Raw genomic sequence first — 22,584 nt, 5'->3', positions numbered from 1 at the left:
GGTGTTGTCGATCCCGGTCTCGGACCGGTGTCGCGATGAGCAGCCGGTTCGGTAGCAGGAGAGGTTGGGGGGGAAAAACGTTACCGTGAAGTGGGCGGGGCCAATAAGGTCAATTGGTGGTCGACCATACAGGTGGAGTCCTCCACTTAGGAAAAGTATCAAACACCGTAGAGGTCGCCAAACACCACGAAACTGGCAACCCTATAGGAAGACCCATGCACAATCTTCATATATATATTCTCCAGCGGTTAGGAACGTCCATTACTGCACCATGAAACTAAATATATTCCCTCCAAAGGAAGAAAGCTTTTTTTTTTTTAATTTTATTTATATAACAAGCGTTTAGAGCAGTAGCCGGCGGCGAGTATTAACATGCACAGCTTCTGCAGAACCGATCTAGTTTCGAAATTACAAATTCAAAGTCTAGACGGCCAAAAGGAATTTAACTAAGTAGGTACTCGATTTACCATTTAATCAAAAAACGATATTAACAATAAAAGGTTTGAATTCAACCAAATTATGCGATTAGTCAAAAGGCAAAAACAGTTAATGTCCTTTATTTCACAAGTTTACTTCAAATGTAAGAAATACAGCATAACAGAATATAAAAAATAAATATAGTATTCATAAGCAATAACATTGCTGTTTTTCAATGTTTTCAGTATTTTGCCCAGTCAAATGAAACTATAATTAACTATGAAAATAAAGAAAATTCTAGAAAAGCCATGAAATGCATGGCATGAGTTCAAGTGGGTTACCTCAAAGTAAAATAACCCTAACTATGCTATGTGACGGAGGAGAGGAAAACAAAACAAAACACGCTGCCTCAGTTTCTCACAGCGGTTTCTTTGAAATCAAAGTTAAAATAAAACAAACAAAAAAACAAAAACAAACTGTAAACCAGTTCCATGTGTCATTCATACCTGCACTCCTCACCAAGTATCTGAGAAAACTACAGGCACCTGCACCCATATTTTTTATTTTATTTATTTTTTAATCATCTATTTAGGTTATTTTTTTTCTTCGATCTCCTGAAATAAAGTAAGCAGCGTTGGAATATACAGCAAAGTAGAGCTCCGCCGGAAATGGAAGTTTAAACAGAAGCTTGACTGACTTTAACAGGAGCTCTCATAGGCTCAGCTGCATCCCTTTGGAAGGAGGGGGCGGTTGAGAAAGGGAGATCTTAATTTTCAATCCTGCCGCTACAAGTTTAAATTTCCTCGCATCGCCTTCTCTCGGAAACAATACAAGCTGCTTGCATGTCTATAGTTAATGCGACACCTCGCGTGTCATCTTCAATCTCAAGAACCGACCAATGCTATAATATACCTAAATAATACGAGACAAAACTGGAATGTTGCCCCGACTGGCCTTTAACCAACTGGCATGGAATCACAGCATCCAGGGACCCAGGAATTCGGCCACAACCGTCGGGTAAACTCCTCCAGGTTTGCGCCTGGACGGGAGGACGCCGGAACTAAAGCGAGTCAAGTAGCTCCAATACATCTTCCACGCATTGGAAACACAGGGAGTAAAAAACCTGAGGGAGTCCTTTGCATGCCCGTAGAGGTCTGTATCCACCGAACAAACGGAGCCATCGCTGGGATCCCTCCGAGGAATTCGGAACCGCTAAAAAAACCGGCTCATCTCGCGTTTGAGCTAATTCTTGAAGGCCCCGCAGCGGCTGGCTCGGCAGATGAACTCTTTGAGCATGGCGCCCTCCACCTGCCAGAACGCTCGCGTCTGGGTGACGCGGGTGAGGTGGTTGACGCAGAACCTGAAGCAGAACTCCTCTAGGTCCTGGAGGGAAACACCATCCACGAGACAGATGAGACAGACAGGAGAGAGACAGACAGAAGGGGACAGCAATTACTTTAGGTCCGGTTCAAAGTCATTATATGTAGTTATTGTTGCTTTCAATCCTAAACTGTTTTTCTCGGAAAGCATGAAAAAATTAACAATCCACAGAAATAAGATGCATCTTTTATTGCATTGTGTAGTATGCAATATTGAGAAGTGAAGTCAACTTTTTTTATAAAGTAGATTTAAATAAAATACAATAAAGCGCAAGGTATGCTGGGTATTACAATTCAGAAAAACAAACAAAAAAAATTGTGACGTCATTTTAGGAGTTGGAGGAGTGGAGTGATTGGAGACGGGATCAACGAGACTGGATTTGTCAAATATGTCACATGGCAGGGAAAGTTCTCTGTAGAAAATGGTCAGGTATGCTTGCTCCGGGGGGAAAAAATAAAATAAAATAAAAAAAAAAGTGATGCTCGGAAGGAACAAGTTAGTCGAAAGGATCGGGGACGAATTTCTGAGCCCGTTTCACTAAATGGAATTAGCTTCATTCCTGTGAGTAAATGGTTTTAGCGAATAGTATTTATAAGTTTCCATCAGCATTTAACATGAACCCCTTGGTTTGAGTCGGCAACCAGTTTTTGTTGCTCCATCCGTGTGTGTGTATGTGTGTGTGTGTGTGTGCATGCGTGCACCTCCGCGTCGTAGCGCACGGCTGCAGAGAGCAGGGTGAAGGCGTTGTCCACAGTGATGCCTCTCTTGATGATTTGCTGGCAGAGTCTCTTCAGGCGGTTCTCGCAGTAGGAGGTGGCGAGGTCCAGCAGCCCTGCAGGAACGCCATAGAGGTGGGGAAATATCACAGGTTTTCAATGATCGGGTTTTTTTTCTCTCTTTTATTTTTTTCAAGGACCTTTCAAGCACTTCAGCATAAAAGTGGCTATTTCCAAGGTATTCCTCAGAGGTGCTTCAATTTCTGAGGACGAAATTCAACCACCTCAAGGACCTGGTAAGAACACTGGTGAACAAACCACCATGCCATTTCTCACCAAGACTTTTCCACTGGTAGTAGAAAGGGCACCTTGCTGATTTGTGAGATGCTTGTTTATGTATGTGTGTGTGTGTGTGTGTGTGTGTGTGTGTGTGTGTGTGTGTATGTGTGTGTGTACGCGCTAACCAATAGCGTCCTCTGGCGGCAGCTCCACGGTATCGGTGTAGAGGAACTGCAAAAAGGAGCGGTAGACAGGATAGGAGAACTGTTCGATCTCTATGATCTCCTGCAGGTCTTCGCTCCAGTGGGACTGGAACATGGAGCGGAAGTGCTCGCACCTGCAGCCACACAGAGGACACCTTTTTTACATGTAATTGATTTTGAGAGACATTTTCTTTGGAAGTAGTAACAATTTAAGAAATTCAAATTCACCCGGAGTCCCAAAATACGTTAAAATCTTCAAAATCTTGTCCCTTTTGTCCCCTTTTCTAATTTACGATATGTATGAAAATCAAGTTTAAGTATTTGCTTGATGATAAGTCATGATTTCCTGACCAATTCAAGCAAATTAAGTTAAATTTTATTTCGGAAAATTTAATAAACTCTTTCAGACTTTCTAATGACCGCCACATCCCGTGAAAAATGTGAGAAAAAATTAAGTAGCAGAAAAATGCATGAAAAAATGCCACGGGCAACATTAAGCAGGGCATAGGGGTCTCCGCTAGTGGTCGATTAATCGGGCCGATATTTGCGCATTTTGAGGTAATGGGCATTGGCCGACGCCTGCGCTCATGAGGCTGATAAACAATGTCTACAGACTAGCGTTGTCCAAAATATCTATCTTTTTGATACATACAGTCGATTCTGAATATGCTTTCAATACTAATTTTCTGCACTATCGATATACTGGTACCAGCTGAGCTCTCTCTTCCCTCTGACAGACATACCGCTGCAGTGCCCACATAGCCCTCACTCACTCACGGTGCTGTCTTCTACTTGTCACTCGCCCCATTTGCTCTGGTTTGTTAGCTCATTAAAGATGCTAAGTGCAGAGCCTCCGTGGCTGGTTTTGGTTTACGAAGAAAACAACAAGAGTGCTGTTTGGAAATACCTCGCATTTGAGGCAAAATGTAAACCTAACTCAAGAGAATTGGAGAGTTTCTAAATATCGGCATCGGCCACCATTCTCCACGACGCATAGTATTGGCCATTGCATCACCTTCTTTACTCGTTTCTGAATTGATTTGCAGTCAAACAGCATTGTAATATCTAGGTAAATGGCAAAGAACACAGATGCACTGAATTTTTTGTCACCGGAAATATTCATCCAGAAATAGCCTAAATAAATAAATAAATAAATAAATAAATAAATAAAAATCTCACTAGGTAAAAAGTTGGAATTTTTTAACATAGCAATAACTGTAGTGCACTGACCTGATCTTGAGCACCGTTTTATGGACATGGATGTACTTGCCGTCCACACTGAACTTGAGGTCGGCCGTCTCGGGACTGTCGAACTCTCTGCCAAGGGCCTGGCCCACTGTCAGGAAGTCGTCGTGCTCTGGGATGGAAGGGAAGGAGTAGGCTGAACTGAAACTGTGTTCACTTTGGCCCGTGTACATCTCTTAATCAGGGTGGAAAAAACGACCTTAATAACATTACTTACTTTTTATATTATCAACACACGTATGTAACTTTGTAGAATAGCTCTTGGAGCTGAACATTCATTTATTGCATTAATTAATTTCACTGTACAGTCATAATCCAAGAGTTGCTGTGCATTTGATGAATAAACTTGAAATATTAGTGAAACCTACCAAACACAGCTGATCTTATGGATTTACACTTTAACATTTATTAAAAGAAAAAAAGAAAAATTGTCATGACCAATTTCCAACAGAATGTGAATGCATATAATGCCAATAGATATATAGAGAGGTTACTTTATTTTGAAAGACTAATTTTCGTCAATTAATCTAACGCTCCCTACATTTCTGTTCTTTATTTTTATTATACGATTCGAGCATTACTGACCCACAGAGAGCAGTCTCCACATGACAGGGGGCGTGGCGAAGCAGGCAAACACGTCGTTAGTGCAGTCGAAGTTGGTGGGGTGAGGTAGAACGATGGACTGGCCCCGGCACTGACCCCACATGTACACCTGGGAGCACAAGAGAGCCGGGCGACAACAACTGACATTAATGGTATCAACTCCGGACTCTGTGTCCTGTGGCTTTCCATACCATATTTTGATCACAAACCAAAGGATTGTACATTAAATGAGTCATGGGATTTGATTTATGTTAAAGGACATTTTTAAAACAGTATATGAGCTTTAACTCCAAAAAAGAAACCGGCATCAAATTGATATTGTTTTGGGGAGGCCGGCATCAAAGCCAACATTCATTGGTAAAATTGTTTGCACAAAGTATGTACTGCATTATATGTATTTGTGAATTGTGACCCATAATACCCACCATAACGTGTTTTTATGAACTTTGGAACGTACAACATTTTGGCTACATTACGTAGCTGGCACTTTTGTTCAAAGCCATTTCCAAATATAATTTCCCATAAGTTAAAATATAAGTAGAGTAGTTATGGATGTAAAAAATTAGATTGATGTTACGAGCAGCAGAAAGCAGCAAGCTGTTTTGATCGTAAATTCCCACGTGACTTGAATGCAGCATCTGCAGGAGCCACAGCGGCAGAGCGTCCACTGTGGATTCTAGCGTAGACAAAACTCAGCTGGGGGACTATGATCGTGGTCACTGTGGAAGCGCCAAAAGACAAGGAGGAGATGGCGATTTCAGAGGACCCTTCTGTCGCAGAGGTATCGTTTACGGTTTCGTCACGCTGATACTTGGAATAACACGGTTAGGCGCTGCGCCTGTCTGATAATGGTAGGGAAAACCCTGCTGTTAATCCTGGCATCACGTTGGCTAAAATGCTGGTGACATTCTTGTGTAAACGCACACCCGTGGAAACAACGGGCGATTATCGTGGTCGGAAAAATGAGGTCAAGTCCATTTACTGTACGACAGGTTGATATAGTAATTATCGCGACAGGCCTACAGTTAAAGACATTATACATATATATTCCTGAAATACATCTTTGATTAACTTTCTTCTGTTCCACTCGTTTTACCATCAAAAGAGCTTAGGGGTGCAAGCCGAGGGCAATAAACTACTATTACAGCACCAACTTGCAGATAAATCAACATTTTTTTGAAGGGGGAATGAGTTTTTTTTTTTTTACATCACTGTTGTCAAAGCAAACACTAGGCAGGCGAGGATGCAAAGACACCGTACCTGTCCACTCTGGGTCTTGGCGGCGGAAGTGTGTGTCGAGTGGCATGCGGCGATTTCTACAACCCTGCCAGATAAGAGAGAGCGTTGCAAAATCATTATTTGAGAATTTTTATTTAAAATTAAAAAAAAAAAAAAAAAAAAAAAAGGGCTGAGCAATACGTTGAGCTTAACAAAGTAAAATATTTCTATAAATACAAAGTAATAAAACTACTTATTATAAGCTGACTATTGCAATTTATTTTATTTGCAAGTTACTTTTTTGCATCCTCATGTGTCTTTTGAAACGTACACTGCTTGGTAAATTTTCCTTACTTGGGCATAAAAACGTCATTAGGAGTACAGAGCAAGACCCACTGTAGTAGTAGTAATAGTTGAGATGATCTAAATGATGTGACACTACAGTTTTTCTCCTCATGGATTCCTTTGTTTTGCGGCGTGTTTGTCAGACTTGAAATCAACGAGGAGCATGGAGGCATTTAATAGACCAAAAACATTATTTACTATTACGATCATGGCCGTCAAATCTGACCTACCACAAACAAGGTTTTCATTTCACGTTGATATTATTTGAGTCTATCGTGTATCGATCCATGCGATTGACGTGCGCACTCTTTTCACTTACAATTAATTGGGATATATGATCTGAGCTAAGTTGATTCATGAACCCCACTGATTTTTGGTGGTGGTCTCCCCTTGGATGAGAACAGAGCTTGAAGTGGGTCGCGGGTCAGAGAGGTGCGGGAGGCCAGATCAGGAAACAGGAAGTGAGCAAACATTCTGGCAGTATGAGACGGGCGGGAGGAGGACACTGTATTCCCCCAAGCGCAACTTTCAGGGTAGCTATTAGCTCTTGTTTTTCCACCATACGTGTGTTTGCATAGCGTGACACTCAGGCTGTGTTTGATTTGAAATTCATACTAAAATATGACCAACTACAGGTACTCCTCACTTAACCACCTACCTGTTTAACGACTGTTTTGGACTTACGACCAGCTCTCTGACCAGTCTGTATTGTACGTTGCATACAATACAATACCGCCGCGTCTCAGCATCAAGCATCTCATTGCACATCACCCTTATATTCTATAGACACTGTATACAGTATATATTATATACACTATGACTGAGAACGGAGATGAGATGTTTATAGTCTCATTCCCGCAGTCTGTCAGTATTCACTACACTTGCGTTCACAATCGCCACGCCCCCTTATAACACTATATACACTGTATACATCTCATCACCATTCTCAGTGTCAGTCTCGTTCCCACAGTCTGTCAGTATTCACTACACTAGCATTCACAATGGCCATGCCCCCTTACCATGAAATAACACTATATACAGTATATACACTATAAATACCAGCCACACCCTCTTACTGTGAAATAACACGGGTCCTCGCTTATCAACCAATTGGCTTAACGACCTGGTGCTAGGAACGGAACTCGGTGGTTAAGTGAGGAGTACCTATGTATTAAAAAGAGGGGATTAGATATAAAAGCCTGCCTCTAATATAAGTCTGCCTACAATGAAGTCCTGGTGCCCTCTGCAGTTGAGGTAAGTAAAGGCCCCGGTCACTATTTAAGGAAATACGGTAGTAGATCCAAACATGCATACATGTCATTAAATTGAATTCGATTTTTGGCAGCTGTATCACAGTGCTCTTTGTGCAAAAGTATGTGTGTGTTAGGGGATGCGGTTTTTCCGTATATCGGAAGAAAAATCAAGATTTTGTGTTCAGCTTAGTATTTTGACTTCAATGCATATTAGGGCTGCAGTAAATAAAATTTGAATAGAACCTGAATATTTAAAAAAAGTAATAAAAATCACTATTCTATGCTGTAATTGCCATTCGATTGTGTATTTTCAATTTTATATATTTATCATAATTTTTTAATAAATAATTGGTTGATTGAAATGTTTTGGCTAACGTTAGAGAATCAATTCACATGTGATGAGTTATAAAGTTCAAGTAATTTAGTAACTTCATCCAGTTTGTTGCAAAGTGAACGCACATTAGAGAGAAATATTCCTGGTAACGGTGTGCCACGTCGTCCGGCGTTTCACTGTGTGTACAAGGGCGAGTGCGCCTTTGACCAGAATGTTTGGTAATTCAGCAGATGTGGCGATGAACGTGGGGAATAAACCCGACCATTACCGACGGAATGCCCTTTGGGGCTGCGATTTCCCAGCCACCGGCTCGAGACCATGCCATGCCGCGGGGCATGTGCCACCAGACCGTGACGCTAGCTGAATAATCTTGGATACTTTGTTCTACACTACATACAAGTTGCATATTTTCAAGATTTTGAGTCTCGCATTGCAGCTCGTTCTCCTACCTCTCCTTCTCGGCCATGACCTGCACGGGGCTGAGGTGGTTGGTCTTGTTGCCGGTCCCCAGCTGCCCGTGGGTGTTGGCTCCCCAGGTGTAGAGCAGCCCCTGGTCCGTCAGCGCCATGCAGTGGGCATAGCCGGACACCAACTGCGAACGTCAACACAGTTCATACCGCAAAGTGGAGGCGATGTGCAACACACACACACCGTGTCTTTGTAGATGCTCTTGTGTGCGGTTGGTGCCCGACCTGCTGAACACACAGCCCCTGCAGTGTGGCGAGGCGGCAGGGGGTCAGCTGGTTGCTGTTGTTGCCCACGCCCAATTGTCCATTACCATTGTAACCCCAGCCATACACCTGCGAGAAAATCTACGGTTAAAAAAACCCTGTATTTTTTAGAAAGTATTAGAAGTAACAGCATTAATAGAAGGAAGAACAAGTTTGGGGGAAATTAAATGCAGATTCAGACCGGAAGGCCAATACAAATTTCGTTCCAGTGTGTCGAGTACAACCTGCATGCTAACTGTGTTAGCATGCAGGCAAATACACCTTCCGACATCTCAAAATAGGGGGTATTTAAGCGATACATCTTGAGTCTTCATGGAAAGTTTTGAATGCAGTTTTAAATACAGTTGCATTAAAAATATATATATTTTGATTTTGAGCTTAAAACAAATTTCACTTTACAATATTATTGATTCCAAGTTGATCTCCCTTCAGCTTTGCATTGAGCCAACGATGTGAGCATGCACCCCTTTGCCATCTCAGTACTGGAAATACAAGGGTGAAATTGGCGGCAGCCTCCTCCTCTGAATCTGGCTAAGATTCCCCCCCAAAAAACTATCCAGCTCTCTAACTAACGACAACGCTGTGTCCTCAGCAGCGTCTCCTGCGCCCCCGCCCCTCACCTCCCCGTTGTCCAGCACGGCCATGGAGGACGTCTGGCTGCACGAGATGCCCACCGCGATCTTCCCTTGCAGGCAGCTCGAGACCCTCCTGGGGCTCGGCTGGTTGGCCGTGGAGCCGGAGCCCACCTGCCCGCAGCTGTTGTAGCCCCAAGCAAACACCTGGAGAGGCAGGCCGGCCGCCAGCAGACACGGGGGAGAAATCGATAAATCCTAAAATGGACTTTCAAGACATTTTGTAAACACTGGAAAGGTGGGTGCGGGGGTTGTAATCACAGTTATTCTCATACTATGATTATTATGTAGACAGTGGCGACCAAACATGTTTTGATTTTTGCAACGGCTTTTCTATAAACTTGAAATGCAATCACCTCTCCGTCCTGGGTGAGAGCCATGGAGTGATGCGATCCGCATGCTACCTCCCGCACTTTCTTGTTCTGCAGGTTGGTGGTTATGAGCACTGGGGAAATGCCCTGATTGGTGAAGCCGTTCCCCAGCTGGCTGTAGCCATTGTGGCCCCAGGCAAACAATTCCCCGCCTGAGAGGCCGGACAAAAAATAAAATAAAATACGTGATGCACTCGCCCTTGTAATGAATCAGCCGAGTCGACTTATTACAGTACATATCTTTGACAAAAAATATTATTAGGACAGTTCGTATCTTAACCAAACTTCTCTGCATTCATCAGCTCTGTTGAAATGCTTCCAGATAGGACAGGGCGGCATGCAAGGACACGCAAAGAAATCTCAAGAGTATCAATTATGCTTTGAACGAGGCCTCCGGGGTTCATTCTGGCATGACAAAATGAAATTCAAGCACTTTCAAGTACTTTAAGTGTCCTTTTACTTTGCGCAAAAAAACCACAAATAAATGCATTTTCAATGTGATCTTTATTAATAAGAATATAATATAATCTTAATGTCATTGTCTATTAGTATACAGGTACTCCTCACTTAACGACCTACCGTTTCAGACTTACGACCAGCTCTCTGACCAGTCTGTATTGTGCACTGCGTACAATACCGCGGCGTGCGTGCTGCGTCTCAGCGTCAAGTATCTCATCACACATCACAGTGTCAGTCTTGTTCCCACAGTCTGTCAGTATTCACTAGACTAGCATTCACAATGGCCACGCCCCCTAACCGTGAAATAACACAGGTCCTCCCTTATCGACAATTCGCTGAACAACCTGGTCCTAGGAATGGAACTCGGTCGTTAAGTGAGGAGTACCTGTATACACCGATCCGCCACAGTATTAAAGCCAATAACCACCAATATTATGTAGCTCCCCCTCGTGCCGCCAAAATAGCTCTGACCCGACGAGGCATGGACTCCACAAGACCTCTGAGGGTGTCCTGTGGTATCTGGCACCAAGACGTTAGCAGCAGATCCTTTAAGTCCTGTAAGTTGCGAGGCGGGGCCCCCATGGATCTGGCTTGTTGTTCCAGCACATCCCACAGATGCTTCATTGGACCCTAACCCCTCCCGTCCACATGATGTAAAAGAAAATGTGATTTGTCAGACCAGGCCACCTTCTTCCATTGCTCCATGGTCCAGTTCTGATCCTCAGGTGCCCATTGTAGCCTCTTTCACCACTTTAAGTAGGTAGTAACCACTGCTTACCAGGAACACCCCACAAGACCTGCCGTTTTGGAGATGCTCTGACCCAGTCGTCTAGCCATCACAATTTGGCCCTTGTCAAAGTTGCTCAGATCCTTATGCTTGCCCATTTTTTCCTGCTTCCAAGACATAAACTTCAATGACTGACTGTTCACTTGCTCACCCTGTTGACAGGTGCCATTGGAACAGGATGAGCAATGTTTTTCACTTCACTTGTCAGTGGTTTTAATGTTTAATGTTGTAATGTGGCTGATCAGTGTATATTAGCAATATATTTATTATTAATCTCATTGTAATCTGCTATTCTAAGTGTCTATTTCCAACCATGCAGGATATATTTACATTTCCCTGACATCATCTATGTCATCTCCAGCGTCAGACCGTGGTTGGCCTAAACACCCCCCCCCCCCAAAAAAAACAATAAAAAGTTTTCACTAACACACAGGTAATCACTAACACACCCTCTTATACGTACTCTCAGTCGCCAACAGAACGTGGGGCCCGCTGCCGTAGCTGACGCTGGTTACCTTCTTTCCCTGCAGCACGTCCACTTTCTTTGGAATGATGGTGCTGAGGCTGTCCCCTGTGCCCAAGCAGTTACTGCAGTTTAACCCCAACACAAACACCTGTAGGGTAACCACACACACTTCAAACTTCAACGTCCTCTAACGAGGGTGAACGCGCTGGTTTCATTGTAACTTGTTTATCAAGCACGAGACATGCCGAACGACCAACTGAATGACTTTCTGTGGTTGAGTGTCGGAGAGAAAGAGAGAGAGAGAGAGAGAGAGAAAAGGGCGATACAAATTAACCTGCCTTGATCTAATCTGAAATGCAGTTTTCCCAGTTTAAGTACAAAGCAAAGCAATAATATCGGCCGGATGAAAACATTCAACACCATTAGTAATTCAGAGTAAAAGAGAGACACAATATTTTTCTAAAGTATATTAATATGGAGATTTAAAATTTTGTCTCGGATTTGTGTTATCGTAATACTTAAATGTTGCCAGTCACTTGTTTTAAAGGCGTCATGACGTTGAAGTGATCAGTTTTGTTTAACTAATCGGTCTGTTCTAGCAGGGTGAAATGAACAAGTGGTGGCTCTAACAGCCCGGTCATCATATCCACAATGATGAGGAACAAAATCATCAGGGTTCTCTGCATTAGCACAGCGTAATGAACACATTGAAAGAGGTTAAATCAAAATGTGCTGAAAATATATAAAAAGGTACTGATGAAACCGTTCCGGCGTGTTTTACAATGAAACATCTTCTGGTTGAATACCAGAATAAAACTCACCGTCAGATTTTACTGGCACTGGCACTCCTACACAGAACAGAGCTGTTATTTATGTCATGAGCTAAGCCTATGACCCCCTCTTTTTAAAAAAAACAAAAAAAAAAAAAAACCTCCAGTGAATCTTGTAAGTGAAGAAATTAAATGCGTGTCCTCGTGTGTTATGGGCAGACGCACACACAGCTGCTGTGTTTACCAGAGCAGTTCTCGCCGTTTCATTAAGACAACAATCAACAGCGGTGGCGGGCGGGCAGGCGGTAGAGTTTAAGTGTTGAAAGGAAACGGTGTCGCTGTATGTCAAAAATAAATAGTTTTTTTGACTCACATACTCAACTACAGTGGACAGTAGTATGTGTATGTTGCATGGAGTAAATTATTTGGATGCTGCCCCCCCTGATTCTTAATTGAATTAGAAGTACAACAGTATACTGGAGCTAAAACGTGCATGGCGGGGTTGGGAAACAGTGTACTGGAGCACGTGAGATTAAAGGTCCTTGTTTACGTACTAACAAAGGTACTAACAAAATTTCCCCTATTATAAAGTAAAAGTTCACTTGTGTCTTTGGTGGTAGTGCAGATGACTCATTACTCCCTTTCTTCCTCAATCTTTTCTAGATAATGTGGTCATCTTGATTCATCAGCACCGGTCACAAAGCCAAAATTGGACCCTACTTCAAACTCCAACATCCTCTTACGAGGGTGAACACACCGGTTTCATTGTAACTCGCTTGGCAAGCACCAGACATGCCGAACGGTCGACTGAATGACTTTCTGTGGTCGAGTGTCGGCTAACGCACGCATGCATTTTTTTTTTTTTTTTTTTTTCCTTGACTGCCCCATGTCATTCTGGTGAGTACTACGGCTCCCTGGCTGGGTATTTGGTTTTCTCGAAACGCCCTGTGCCCCACAAAGACGCCTGTTGATACATAACTTTATCTCGTGGCACGGTGGCGCAGTGCATTGCACTGCTGCCTCACAGCAAGAAGGTCCTGGGTTCGATTCCCGCCTGGGGCGCTGTTGGCACCGTGCTCCGGCGGGTTATCTCCCAAATAGGAGCCTTTCTGTGTGGAGTTTGCATGTTCTCCCCGTGTTCACATGGGGTTTCCTCCACCTCACGTCAGTAAGGACCCCCACCAAAAACATGCACCCATCATCGTCTGACCAGCGATGGACACTTATCACCAGGTCCCCGGGCGCGTCTACGTATGCTGCCCACTGCTCCTGGCTGTGCCCCCGGAGGAAGGACAAGCCACGATGGGTCAAAAGCAGAGGAGCCATTTCACCGGCCACCATCAAGCATGTGCATGTGTGTGTGTGTGCAAGCATGTGTTGTGGAGTGTCGTGTGACAATTAAAGACTGTTTCTTCTTTCTCATCGATAAAACGCGGCTAAAGTCGGTCAGATCCTCACACTTGCCCATTTTTCCTGCTTCCGACACAAAAAAATATATTGTGGGGAAAAATATTGTGATACTATGCGGTACCAATCCCCCCCCCCACCTAATACTGATTAATAACTGATCAAATTGTGGCAATACAATGCCAATTGCTATTGCTTTATATCTAGGGGACATACAAATTCTACAGATTACCCGCCCTCCCCTAAACGCGTTCCCATCCGGCCCGGGCCCTCTCACCTCGTCGCTGTGCGTGATGTAGATGGCCTCGTTGGCAGAGCTTCCGAAGACGCAGGCCTGCCTGATTGTGGCCACCTCCTTGGGGCTCAGCAGGGTGAACAGTGGCCACCTGCTGACATCCGCCATGGTCCCCGTGCTCTGTTGCCTCCGGAGGCAGGGAGGTGGAGCAGGAGGCGAGGGCAGGGGATGAGGAAAGCCGGGGGGAAGGGGGAGCAGAGCCGCAGCTGCTGCTCACACTTCAGACAGGATGAGAAATAAGACGGAGGATGCACACATTGAGAGTCCTGAACTTAAAAGTACATCCACAGATCCACTTAAGAGTCCAAACTTCAGACCCCGGTCACACCGGAAATTGGCAGTGCCGTATTTATTTGTAGTTTATTTATAGTTTTATAGCAATTTCTTGTCACATAATGTTCGTCAAAGCTAGCTGTCCTTAATGCTGGTGTGACCGAGACCCAAGTTGGTTGGGAGTACAGCTCAGTGTCTTTTTCTCCATTAGATAGAATTCCAACATGCTGCTGCGTGTCAAGATGAGCATGAAATCATGTTAATCTCTTGGGACTGGATTTTTGCGATCTGGGTGTAGTCAGATGCCACACCTTTTTCGAGAGGGCTTGCAACTTTAGAGGGCTTGACATTAATGGTTGCCCGGTTGCACTCGGGAACTAGATTGAGTCAACTGGCAACCATTTTGTGGCCCCTAGTTGTCTCCTTTGGCAACGGCTGTTTAACATTTTTTTTAAAAGGGAAAACAAACAGCAAAACATACACCCCAAACTAAATAAATTTGTTACATTAGTGATATTTAAATATTGCTGTTACAGCCGGAACCAGAACACTGTATGTGCGTTTACTCACGACATTGTTTCCCCAGGGAGTCGGACGGTGCCACAAGCTCAAACCCAGGGGGAGGGTCTCGCCAGCAGGGCAAGTTAAGTTTTCACCTCATTATTATACACCTCATGTTTAGTGAATGTGTAATCTTTGCATCCCTACCCTACCCTTGCCTGTCTTGTGTCGTGTTGTTGTGTCCGTCTTGTTCTAGGTTGTAATAATTAGAGAGGGAGAACTGGGAGGGTTATTGTCGGGGGCCAAGTGACCCTGGGGTGGGGGACTCACTGCACTGCCACTTTTTGGAGTGTGTAACCGGGGCACTGTGTGTAGCCCTTTGGTGGTTGAGTTCAGGGTTGAGGTGTATTTGCATGCACTGTGTGCGACCTTTCTTTCATGTGTGCTGTGCAGAATCTTAAAGAGTGCTGTGCCCTTCCAGTCTGAGTTTGCAGTGGTTTTCTTAAAAGGCAGTCGAGAGAATCACCCATGTTGGGTGCAGATGGGGACTCTGTAATTCACCCGGTATCCCTCTTGTGAACTTCAGGCATTCTAATTAAATTAGGACACCTATTTTTCTGTAACTTCGAGTTGTGTTGTGTGTTCGTTTGGTCTTCGACAGAGCCTTTCCGGGCTGGTTCATTACACGACTTTTACAGTATTGCGTCGCCGCCATTAAATATCGAAACAATATGTGGTCTTATAAGAGAGAGAGATGCAAAAGATCAAAAGCAGAAAAAACTTATCATTTGGAAACCAAAATGTCGGTTTTGGCACGGGTGAGTTTTCAGATGGTATTCTGCCCAAATAACGGTGACTCTGAACCAAAGCGTCGAGCTAAAACAACCAAGAGACACGGTCATCGTTACCGAACCCCCTCAGCGGGAAAGTAAGACGGGGGATCGCTTCACCTCGCTTTTCTATTTCTTCTTTTTTTTTTTCCTCTCCCCCCGCGTTTGACACAGCCGCGCATGTCTTCCACCTCTAGGCCAAACAAGCCGAGGTTGCGGCTGGCGGGCCGGCGTTTTCCTCACGCCGAAGAGCCACGACATAACGACACGCCGCGTATCCCAATCAAGTTTCGGCGGCTAAACCAACAGGCTAGCGGCAAACAGCTAGCAGCACGGAGCAGAGCGGGAGGCGGCGTCAAAGGTCACGCCGAAAGCAGCGCTCCCTGTCAGCCAAGTCAAACTACGAGGGGCGGGGGCCCACAAACAACGACGTTGCAAGGCGGGTGCCTACCTCTGTTAAACGCGGAGCTCGACATTACCGAAACGGGTGAGGACCGGTCGCTGCGACCGACCGGTGCGGAGACCGACGCTGACATCTTAATTTCCGCATTTACTTTCCAAAGTAAAAGCACGCGGCGTTGACGTCGCATTAACGCGGCGTTTTCCTCGGTGGATTTTTTTTTTTTTGTTTTTTTTTGTTTTCTTTTCTTTCAAAGTAAAAGCACAGAATCAACTTTGCGAAACACTCAGTTGCAGCGTTGGCTGCTTTTTAAGTGTTTGCGGCTTTTTAACTCCCGCCGAGTTTGAACTCAGCAAAACACAATAACATAATAAAAACGCAAAGATTAGAAAGTTTCTTCCTGCAAAGTAAAAGTACACAAAATCTTGTAAAAGTTAAGGAAAAATACTAAAAAATTAACACAGCATCATTGTGGTATTTGCTGGGTTAAAACGTGCAAGCGTTAAAACTGCGCTGAAACACTGCAATAATACAATCTTGTGCGAGTATTTTTTGTGCTTTTACTTTGTTTACAATGTAATTTACAGTGACCCCATAAATTTGAATGTATCAGTGTCTGAAGGGTGTAATCGAAATCACGGCCTACATTATCCACTTGGGCGTGGATCACAGCACACCTGTACGTGCGTACAAATGCGTGCATTTTTTGTTTAATGGCTTTGTTTGGTAGTTTATAGTAGTCTATGGCCCGCTATCGTATTTGTAATTGTTAATCTGTCCACAAACAGCTTAAAGGCTCTCCGCCCTTGCCCTGATATGAGAGCAGATCTCTTACCCGTGTACCTCACAGAGAACCGATCACATACCTTGTCGGTGAACAGTGGCCCCCAGCTTAAACCACTGACTTACACAACATGTCGCGGTCGGGGATTTGTTAAGCCCAAATATCAAGACGACCACAGAATATTCACAACTGAGTGTCAGGATCTATTTTCTTTCGTTGAACACAAGAGATGTTGGGGTGGACCATGGGACGTGGTTAAGCCGCGTCTGCAGACGGCAGCATGGCTGCCTTCCCCCGCGACCGCACAGCTGCCCCCACGTCGCTCGAATCAGCGCCGGCGCTCCGGGGCAGGGAGCTTTCTTTATGTTTGTCCGTCTTCTAGGGGAAATCGGCGCACGGGCTCGTCAGCCGACCAGGAGCCAGACTGGTGTGTCATTCCTCCTGCGCCCAACGCAGTATTCTCTTTCAGTCATCCTTTTGGCCAGCGAGCCTTTTTGTCCAGTGTTTATAATACAAACTCCCGCCATGTCGGCAACCCACGGCAAGAAAGACTCCATCTCCCTCCCAAAACCCTTACATGTGGGCAGAGACTCCCACAGATGTGTATAATGTCTGTTACTTGCCGTTTAGTGTTTTACCACTCCTGCCGTAATTTGTTCTACACATTTTAAATTGCACAACATGGATTTACACAGTACTATTTTATGTTAAACGGTAAATGAACTGTATTTATATGGCACTGCAATTAATGTCTCTCATTCACCCACTCACTTGCCACGCAAGGGACCAATCAGCTTGTCAGTTAGTGGTTAGGTTCATTGTTCAAGAATATTTCAACACTTCTTGCCAGGAGGAGCCCAGTGATTGCGCCAGAAAACCCTTCTTCAACCGGAAATTGCACTGTACATTACTAACACAATTTTCCTGTACGCACGATTATGTATTTTGTTGCATGTAATTGATGTTTATGTTATTAAGATGAACTATGAGTCACTACTGTTCGGGAAATGTTCCATCATCCTACAATACAAATTGTACACTGTGCATAGATTGTACATTTTACAAACTCCTATCATCACTTCACATCAAATTCATGTCAGGGCAAAGCCATTTACTGTATATCTACCATTGCGTGTATATTTTGCTGCCTGATTACAACAGTCTCACGCAGCGACCTTGAGCCTCATACAACAATGCAACTAGAAAACAGCTTGTAAAAAGATCTTCCAGGCCTCAGTCATTCATTCACACTGGCAGTGACGATTCGATGAGTGCACTGGGTGTGTGAGAAAGAACAAGAGAGGGAGGGAGAGAGAGGTCTATGCCTTGTTGAATCTAAACATTTTCATAAGAGATTTTTAGGATGGCTGTTTGACACATGCAGTTTTCAAAAGTGAAAGAAGTGATCATAATGACCTGAAATTGTAGGTGTTTTGTTTGTAGGATAATCTTCCTATAAGTATAACAATGAAAGCGTGTGAGAGTCCTTGTATGGTTGCCACCCCAAGAGTGGCTGGCCCAGCCCAAAAGACCAAAAGTCTGGATAATCAGGTCCGGACATTGTCCGCATTTACCCTTACACATGTAGCAAAAAAACAGAGATTGTCTGTGTCAAACGCGTTTATACTACCTGTAAATAACCCGCTTGGTTTAGACGATGGGCGGAGCCTGGGTAGAGTGTGCAAGAGGCAGGACGTGATGCAATGACCCAGCAGAGTTTAACAGCACACCCAAGATGGCGGACGAGGCTACAGACTTATCAGCAGTTAAGCTTTTTTTGCGATGATACCCTGCGTATTTGGACATACAGTATCTGCAATATAAATGAAAGAGTGGAGAGCAATAATAAAGAAAGCAGAATGGAGTACGGAGCAGCTACGCTCTGTGCACGAAGGTCCACACAAAGGTAAATAACTGGTGCATGATAGAGACGTCATCAACATGCGACACGCCCCCTCGCTCACTGTGAATGATCCGGACAATTACCTGCTCGGTTCACATGGGCTCAATCAGACATTACCTAGACTTTGTACTAGGGTGCTGGCTGGGTAAAGTCTGGGTAATGTCCGGGTTAAATGATTCGGACGTTTGCTTATCCTGGTAATGTCTGGATAATTTCAGGTTTACAGTGCACGTGTGAAAGCAGCTTATGACATGTAGAGTGACATGGCTTCTGTATAAAAAAAAAAAAAAATTGTCCTCTGACATCAAAGCTCTACACTGGAGCCTTTGTCATCACAGAAACTAACAATCAAGCCTTTCAATGATGCTGTGATCATATAACACTATATCAACTGTGATATAGTGTTATGTGTTGTGGCAAAGTCCACTAAAACCTACAGGAAGCGTACAGGAAACATGGTAGAAGCCTTGCGATTTCGCTGTTCTCAAAAGTAAATGATGTAACTTTCGATGACTATTTCTCACTGAAACAGGGAACATTAATAGCTTAACTCATTTGCTATTGGCTGTTCTGGGCCACGTCTACAGCTGACACTTAATCCCACCCCTCCCACCACATGTACCAAAAGGGGCCCTCTAAACCCACTGCAGCAGAAATATTAGCATTTCACAAGGTTGGGAAATGTTGGTGCAAGGGAAAGATGTTGCTGCGGAAAAATCTGAGAATGGGTTGGCTGTATTTCTAAATTATATTTGAGCAAGAGTGAACAGAGCAGCAACCAGAAACACACAACATACCTATTTTATTTTTATTCTCTAGGTTTTTGATATATTTCATATTTATATTCTGCTTTTACTTGTTTTTTTTCTTTTACAGTGATCAAGGATCTAATAAAAATAAGGTAGGTATCACATAATTTCCAGTGTCACTTCTGGCGTGTGTTTGTGACAGATGGTAGTTTGGAGACCCAACAGATCCTCCTTCCCTTCTCTCCCCTCTCTACCCCCCTTCCCTCCCCAAGGTGGCGCCACCATGTGGCTGCAGACAGCTCCAGAGGCATCTGGGCGAGGAGATTGCCCCTTGATGGAGGTAGGACAGGAAGTTCGAGTCGCTGGTCGGCCGGACCCCTTCCCCGGTCAAGAAGGGGCCTACCATGTACCGGTAATGATACAAGGGGGTAGACATCAGGCTAAGCCGGACTCTGGGCCCTCACAGACAATAGTCCAGGCAAGCCTGGTTCGATCCAGGGCTTTGGTGGAGGCTTCATAGGTTTAGATTCAGTTCATGCATGGGGACGTTCACACATATCCGATGGTCCGGCTGGAGATTCGGCATGAGGTGAAAAAGCATAAGGTGAAGGTTGTATGTGGTGTGGGGATGGTGTGGTTTGAGCAACCACACCTGTCCTGTGTCTAGTTAATTGGAGCCCAGGATTAGTGTGGCTGTATACCTGTTGCTCGTCACGACTGATCAACAAGCAACAGGTAAAACCCCCAACCCCACACACACAGGAGAGGAGCCCTTGTCATGACATCTTTCCATCGGCTTGTTCCACCTAGCCCACTTGCTACAATAAACATGTGTGTTTTCAACCCCTCCGCATCTCTGTGTCGAAGGGGCCTGAAAATGCAACTTGGGTGCCATGTGGCAGGCAAAACTGCCACAATGGAACCTGAAGAGGGACTCTCCGGCACGGCCGCACCCAGAGTGTCCGGCGGGAACAGGGGGAGAGGCAGCGGCAGCAACCACCATGGGTAACCACCTGCGGCTATCTGCTCCACCCAGCAGCCAATACCAGGACCATCCAGCAGCCCAGCAGCCAGGCCACTCATCCAAGCACACCACTCATCCAAGCACACCTCCACCAGCCAGCACAGAAGCCTGAGGCTTCACGCTCCGGAAGGGAGGAGGGGGTAATCTGTCGTCAGCCTGGGGGATGAAAGCCCATGGACCGTGCCGTTCCGGGGAACCAATTCACCGGGAATGGAACCAGGTCTTTTTGCTGGACACTCTGCTTTTTTGTTGGAAACTGTTGGTTTGAGGTATGGGAACCCTGTTTCAGAGTCCAGTGTTTTATTTATTTTAAGGTATAGGAACCCTGTGTCAGAGTCTGTATCTTTAGGTATGGGAACCGTGTTTCAGAGTCGAGGCATTTATGTTTTTCATGTTGGGGGGGGGGGGGGGGGGGCGGTGGGGGGTGGTAGGCTTTGGGTGGCCTCACTTTGGTGGGGTATGTGGTGTGGGGATGGCGTTGTTTAAGCAGCGAGCCCTGGGTCTAGATAATTGGTCCCAGGATCAGCGTGTCCGTACATCTGTTGCCCGTTGATTGGTCTAACGAGCAACAGGTAAACCCCCTATCCCCACACACACACACAGGAGATGAGCCCTTGTCATGACATGTTGGGCATCTGCTCCGGGGCCTGTTCCACCTAGCCCACTCGCTACAATAAACTGTTGTACTTCTGCTCCACAGTAGCTCTCGCCTGTTGCACCTCCTGAGCTTAGTAACAGATTGGCCAGGGTTTGACGCTTTAATGAAGAAAGCTGGGGGAGTGCACTCATAGTGTAGTGTGTATTCAGGGTCAGGTGCAGGGCAGTCCTAACTGGGATCTTCCCCGGTCCCCTTGGCCTCCTCCACCGACAACTTGTGTTTATGCATACCAGGCTTGTTAATTAAATATTTTCATTAAATATATCTTTTGAATGGACCTCTATTGGAATCTACACTCTAGTTTGCGCTTCGCACCCAGAAAAATAGAGCCGATGCATAAAAAAATGCGCCGCTTTCGCGACGATGACGCTTCCGTTTGGTGTGACCTTCCATATTGATTGACATGACAACATATCTGAAGCGTTGTGGCAACGCTGATGTGACGCTTCTGGTGTGGACCAGTTATCACATTTGAGCGGTTTTGCAATGCACGTATGAAGCTCTATTTTCAAACACAAATCATGCATAGGGAGATCATGTGTCATGAGAAAGAATCATGAATCACTGTTTTGAAGGGCCAACGGGCATACTATCAACAGGATATTGATATGCTCTCAGCAAACTAGTCAAGAAAGGTTTGATTCTTTTTTTTATAGATTCGGTTTTTCGGAGGAATCACTCACAGTAAAAAGATTAATTCAATTCCGGTGCACGATTAACGAGAGTGAAAAGATTCCACTCGTCTCTGAATTGTGAATGGAATCCTCACAAGAATCATTGGAATAGATTCCCTCAAAATTATTTATTTTGCTGGAATGCAAAGTGTAAATCAGTCACATTCAATAAAGCACACAGCATCAATGATGTCTAATGCCTTGGTCTTTTACTGCCTTGGCTTTTAATTTAGTCCTCAGTAAAAAAAATTCCCGTTTCGGAGTCCAAGATTAACTCGCTCACCTAGGGAAGTCGGGAGTGACTCCAGACTCCCGAGTCATGAATTTTTTTATCTCAAAAGCTGCGTTCGCCACGAACGAATCGTTCGCGAGTCTCGCATCACTACAGCGAACCCCTGGTCGACGAGCAAAATCCGGCTTCAGCACCAAGGACAGCAGCAGTGATGTCAAAGGGCTCGCTCCATTCAATTCAATTCAATTCAATTCAATTCAATTCAAAGAGCTTCATTGGGATAATGGGGGTAAAAACACCTTTACATTGCCACAGCAGGTTGAAAGCGAAAAGACAGCAATGTAACTTAAAATTGAAATAGAACAATTCAAGCATTGCCGTTGAAAGACTTCATCCAGTCAAACTCTTTCCCTGTGTGTTCCTCTGTCACCCCCCCCCCTCGCCTGTCTCTCCCCTCCCGCCCCACGGTATACAGTTGGAAAGCACTGCAGCATTCCTGCCCAATTAGAAAACGGTCATGACGGCGACGTGCATCCCATCTCACGGTCCACCCCGGGTGACGCCATCCTGCCCGCCGCCCACCGCTCTTCCACGCGGCGGGTCTTTGATGAAGTCACTCTGCGCGTCTTTCTGACGCTGTGGGAG

General features: G+C 44.8%; 1 protein-coding gene across 1 annotated transcript; it reads right to left on the bottom strand.

Annotated features, from left to right (window-relative positions):
- Positions 1–550: 550 nt before the first annotated feature.
- Positions 551–16,051, bottom strand: LOC307227412 (RCC1 and BTB domain-containing protein 1-like). Its single transcript, XM_079996719.1, has 13 exons — positions 15,967–16,051; positions 13,894–14,129; positions 11,437–11,587; positions 9,713–9,879; positions 9,345–9,503; positions 8,686–8,793; positions 8,443–8,585; positions 6,104–6,167; positions 4,826–4,952; positions 4,226–4,352; positions 2,978–3,129; positions 2,499–2,629; positions 551–1,800 (listed from the first exon to the last, which is right to left on the bottom strand). Exons 2-13 carry the CDS (start codon positions 14,017–14,019, stop codon positions 1,660–1,662), a joined length of 1,596 nt encoding a protein of 531 aa, XP_079852845.1. The 5' UTR covers positions 14,020–14,129; positions 15,967–16,051; the 3' UTR covers positions 551–1,659.
- Positions 16,052–22,584: the final 6,533 nt, after the last annotated feature.

Source organism: Zeus faber, assembly GCF_960531495.2.
Source record: "Zeus faber genome assembly, chromosome: 2".
Classification (NCBI taxonomy): domain Eukaryota; kingdom Metazoa; phylum Chordata; class Actinopteri; order Zeiformes; family Zeidae; genus Zeus; species Zeus faber.
Note: the sequence above shows the minus strand (reverse complement) of the source record. Positions and strands in the feature narration are given on the sequence as shown.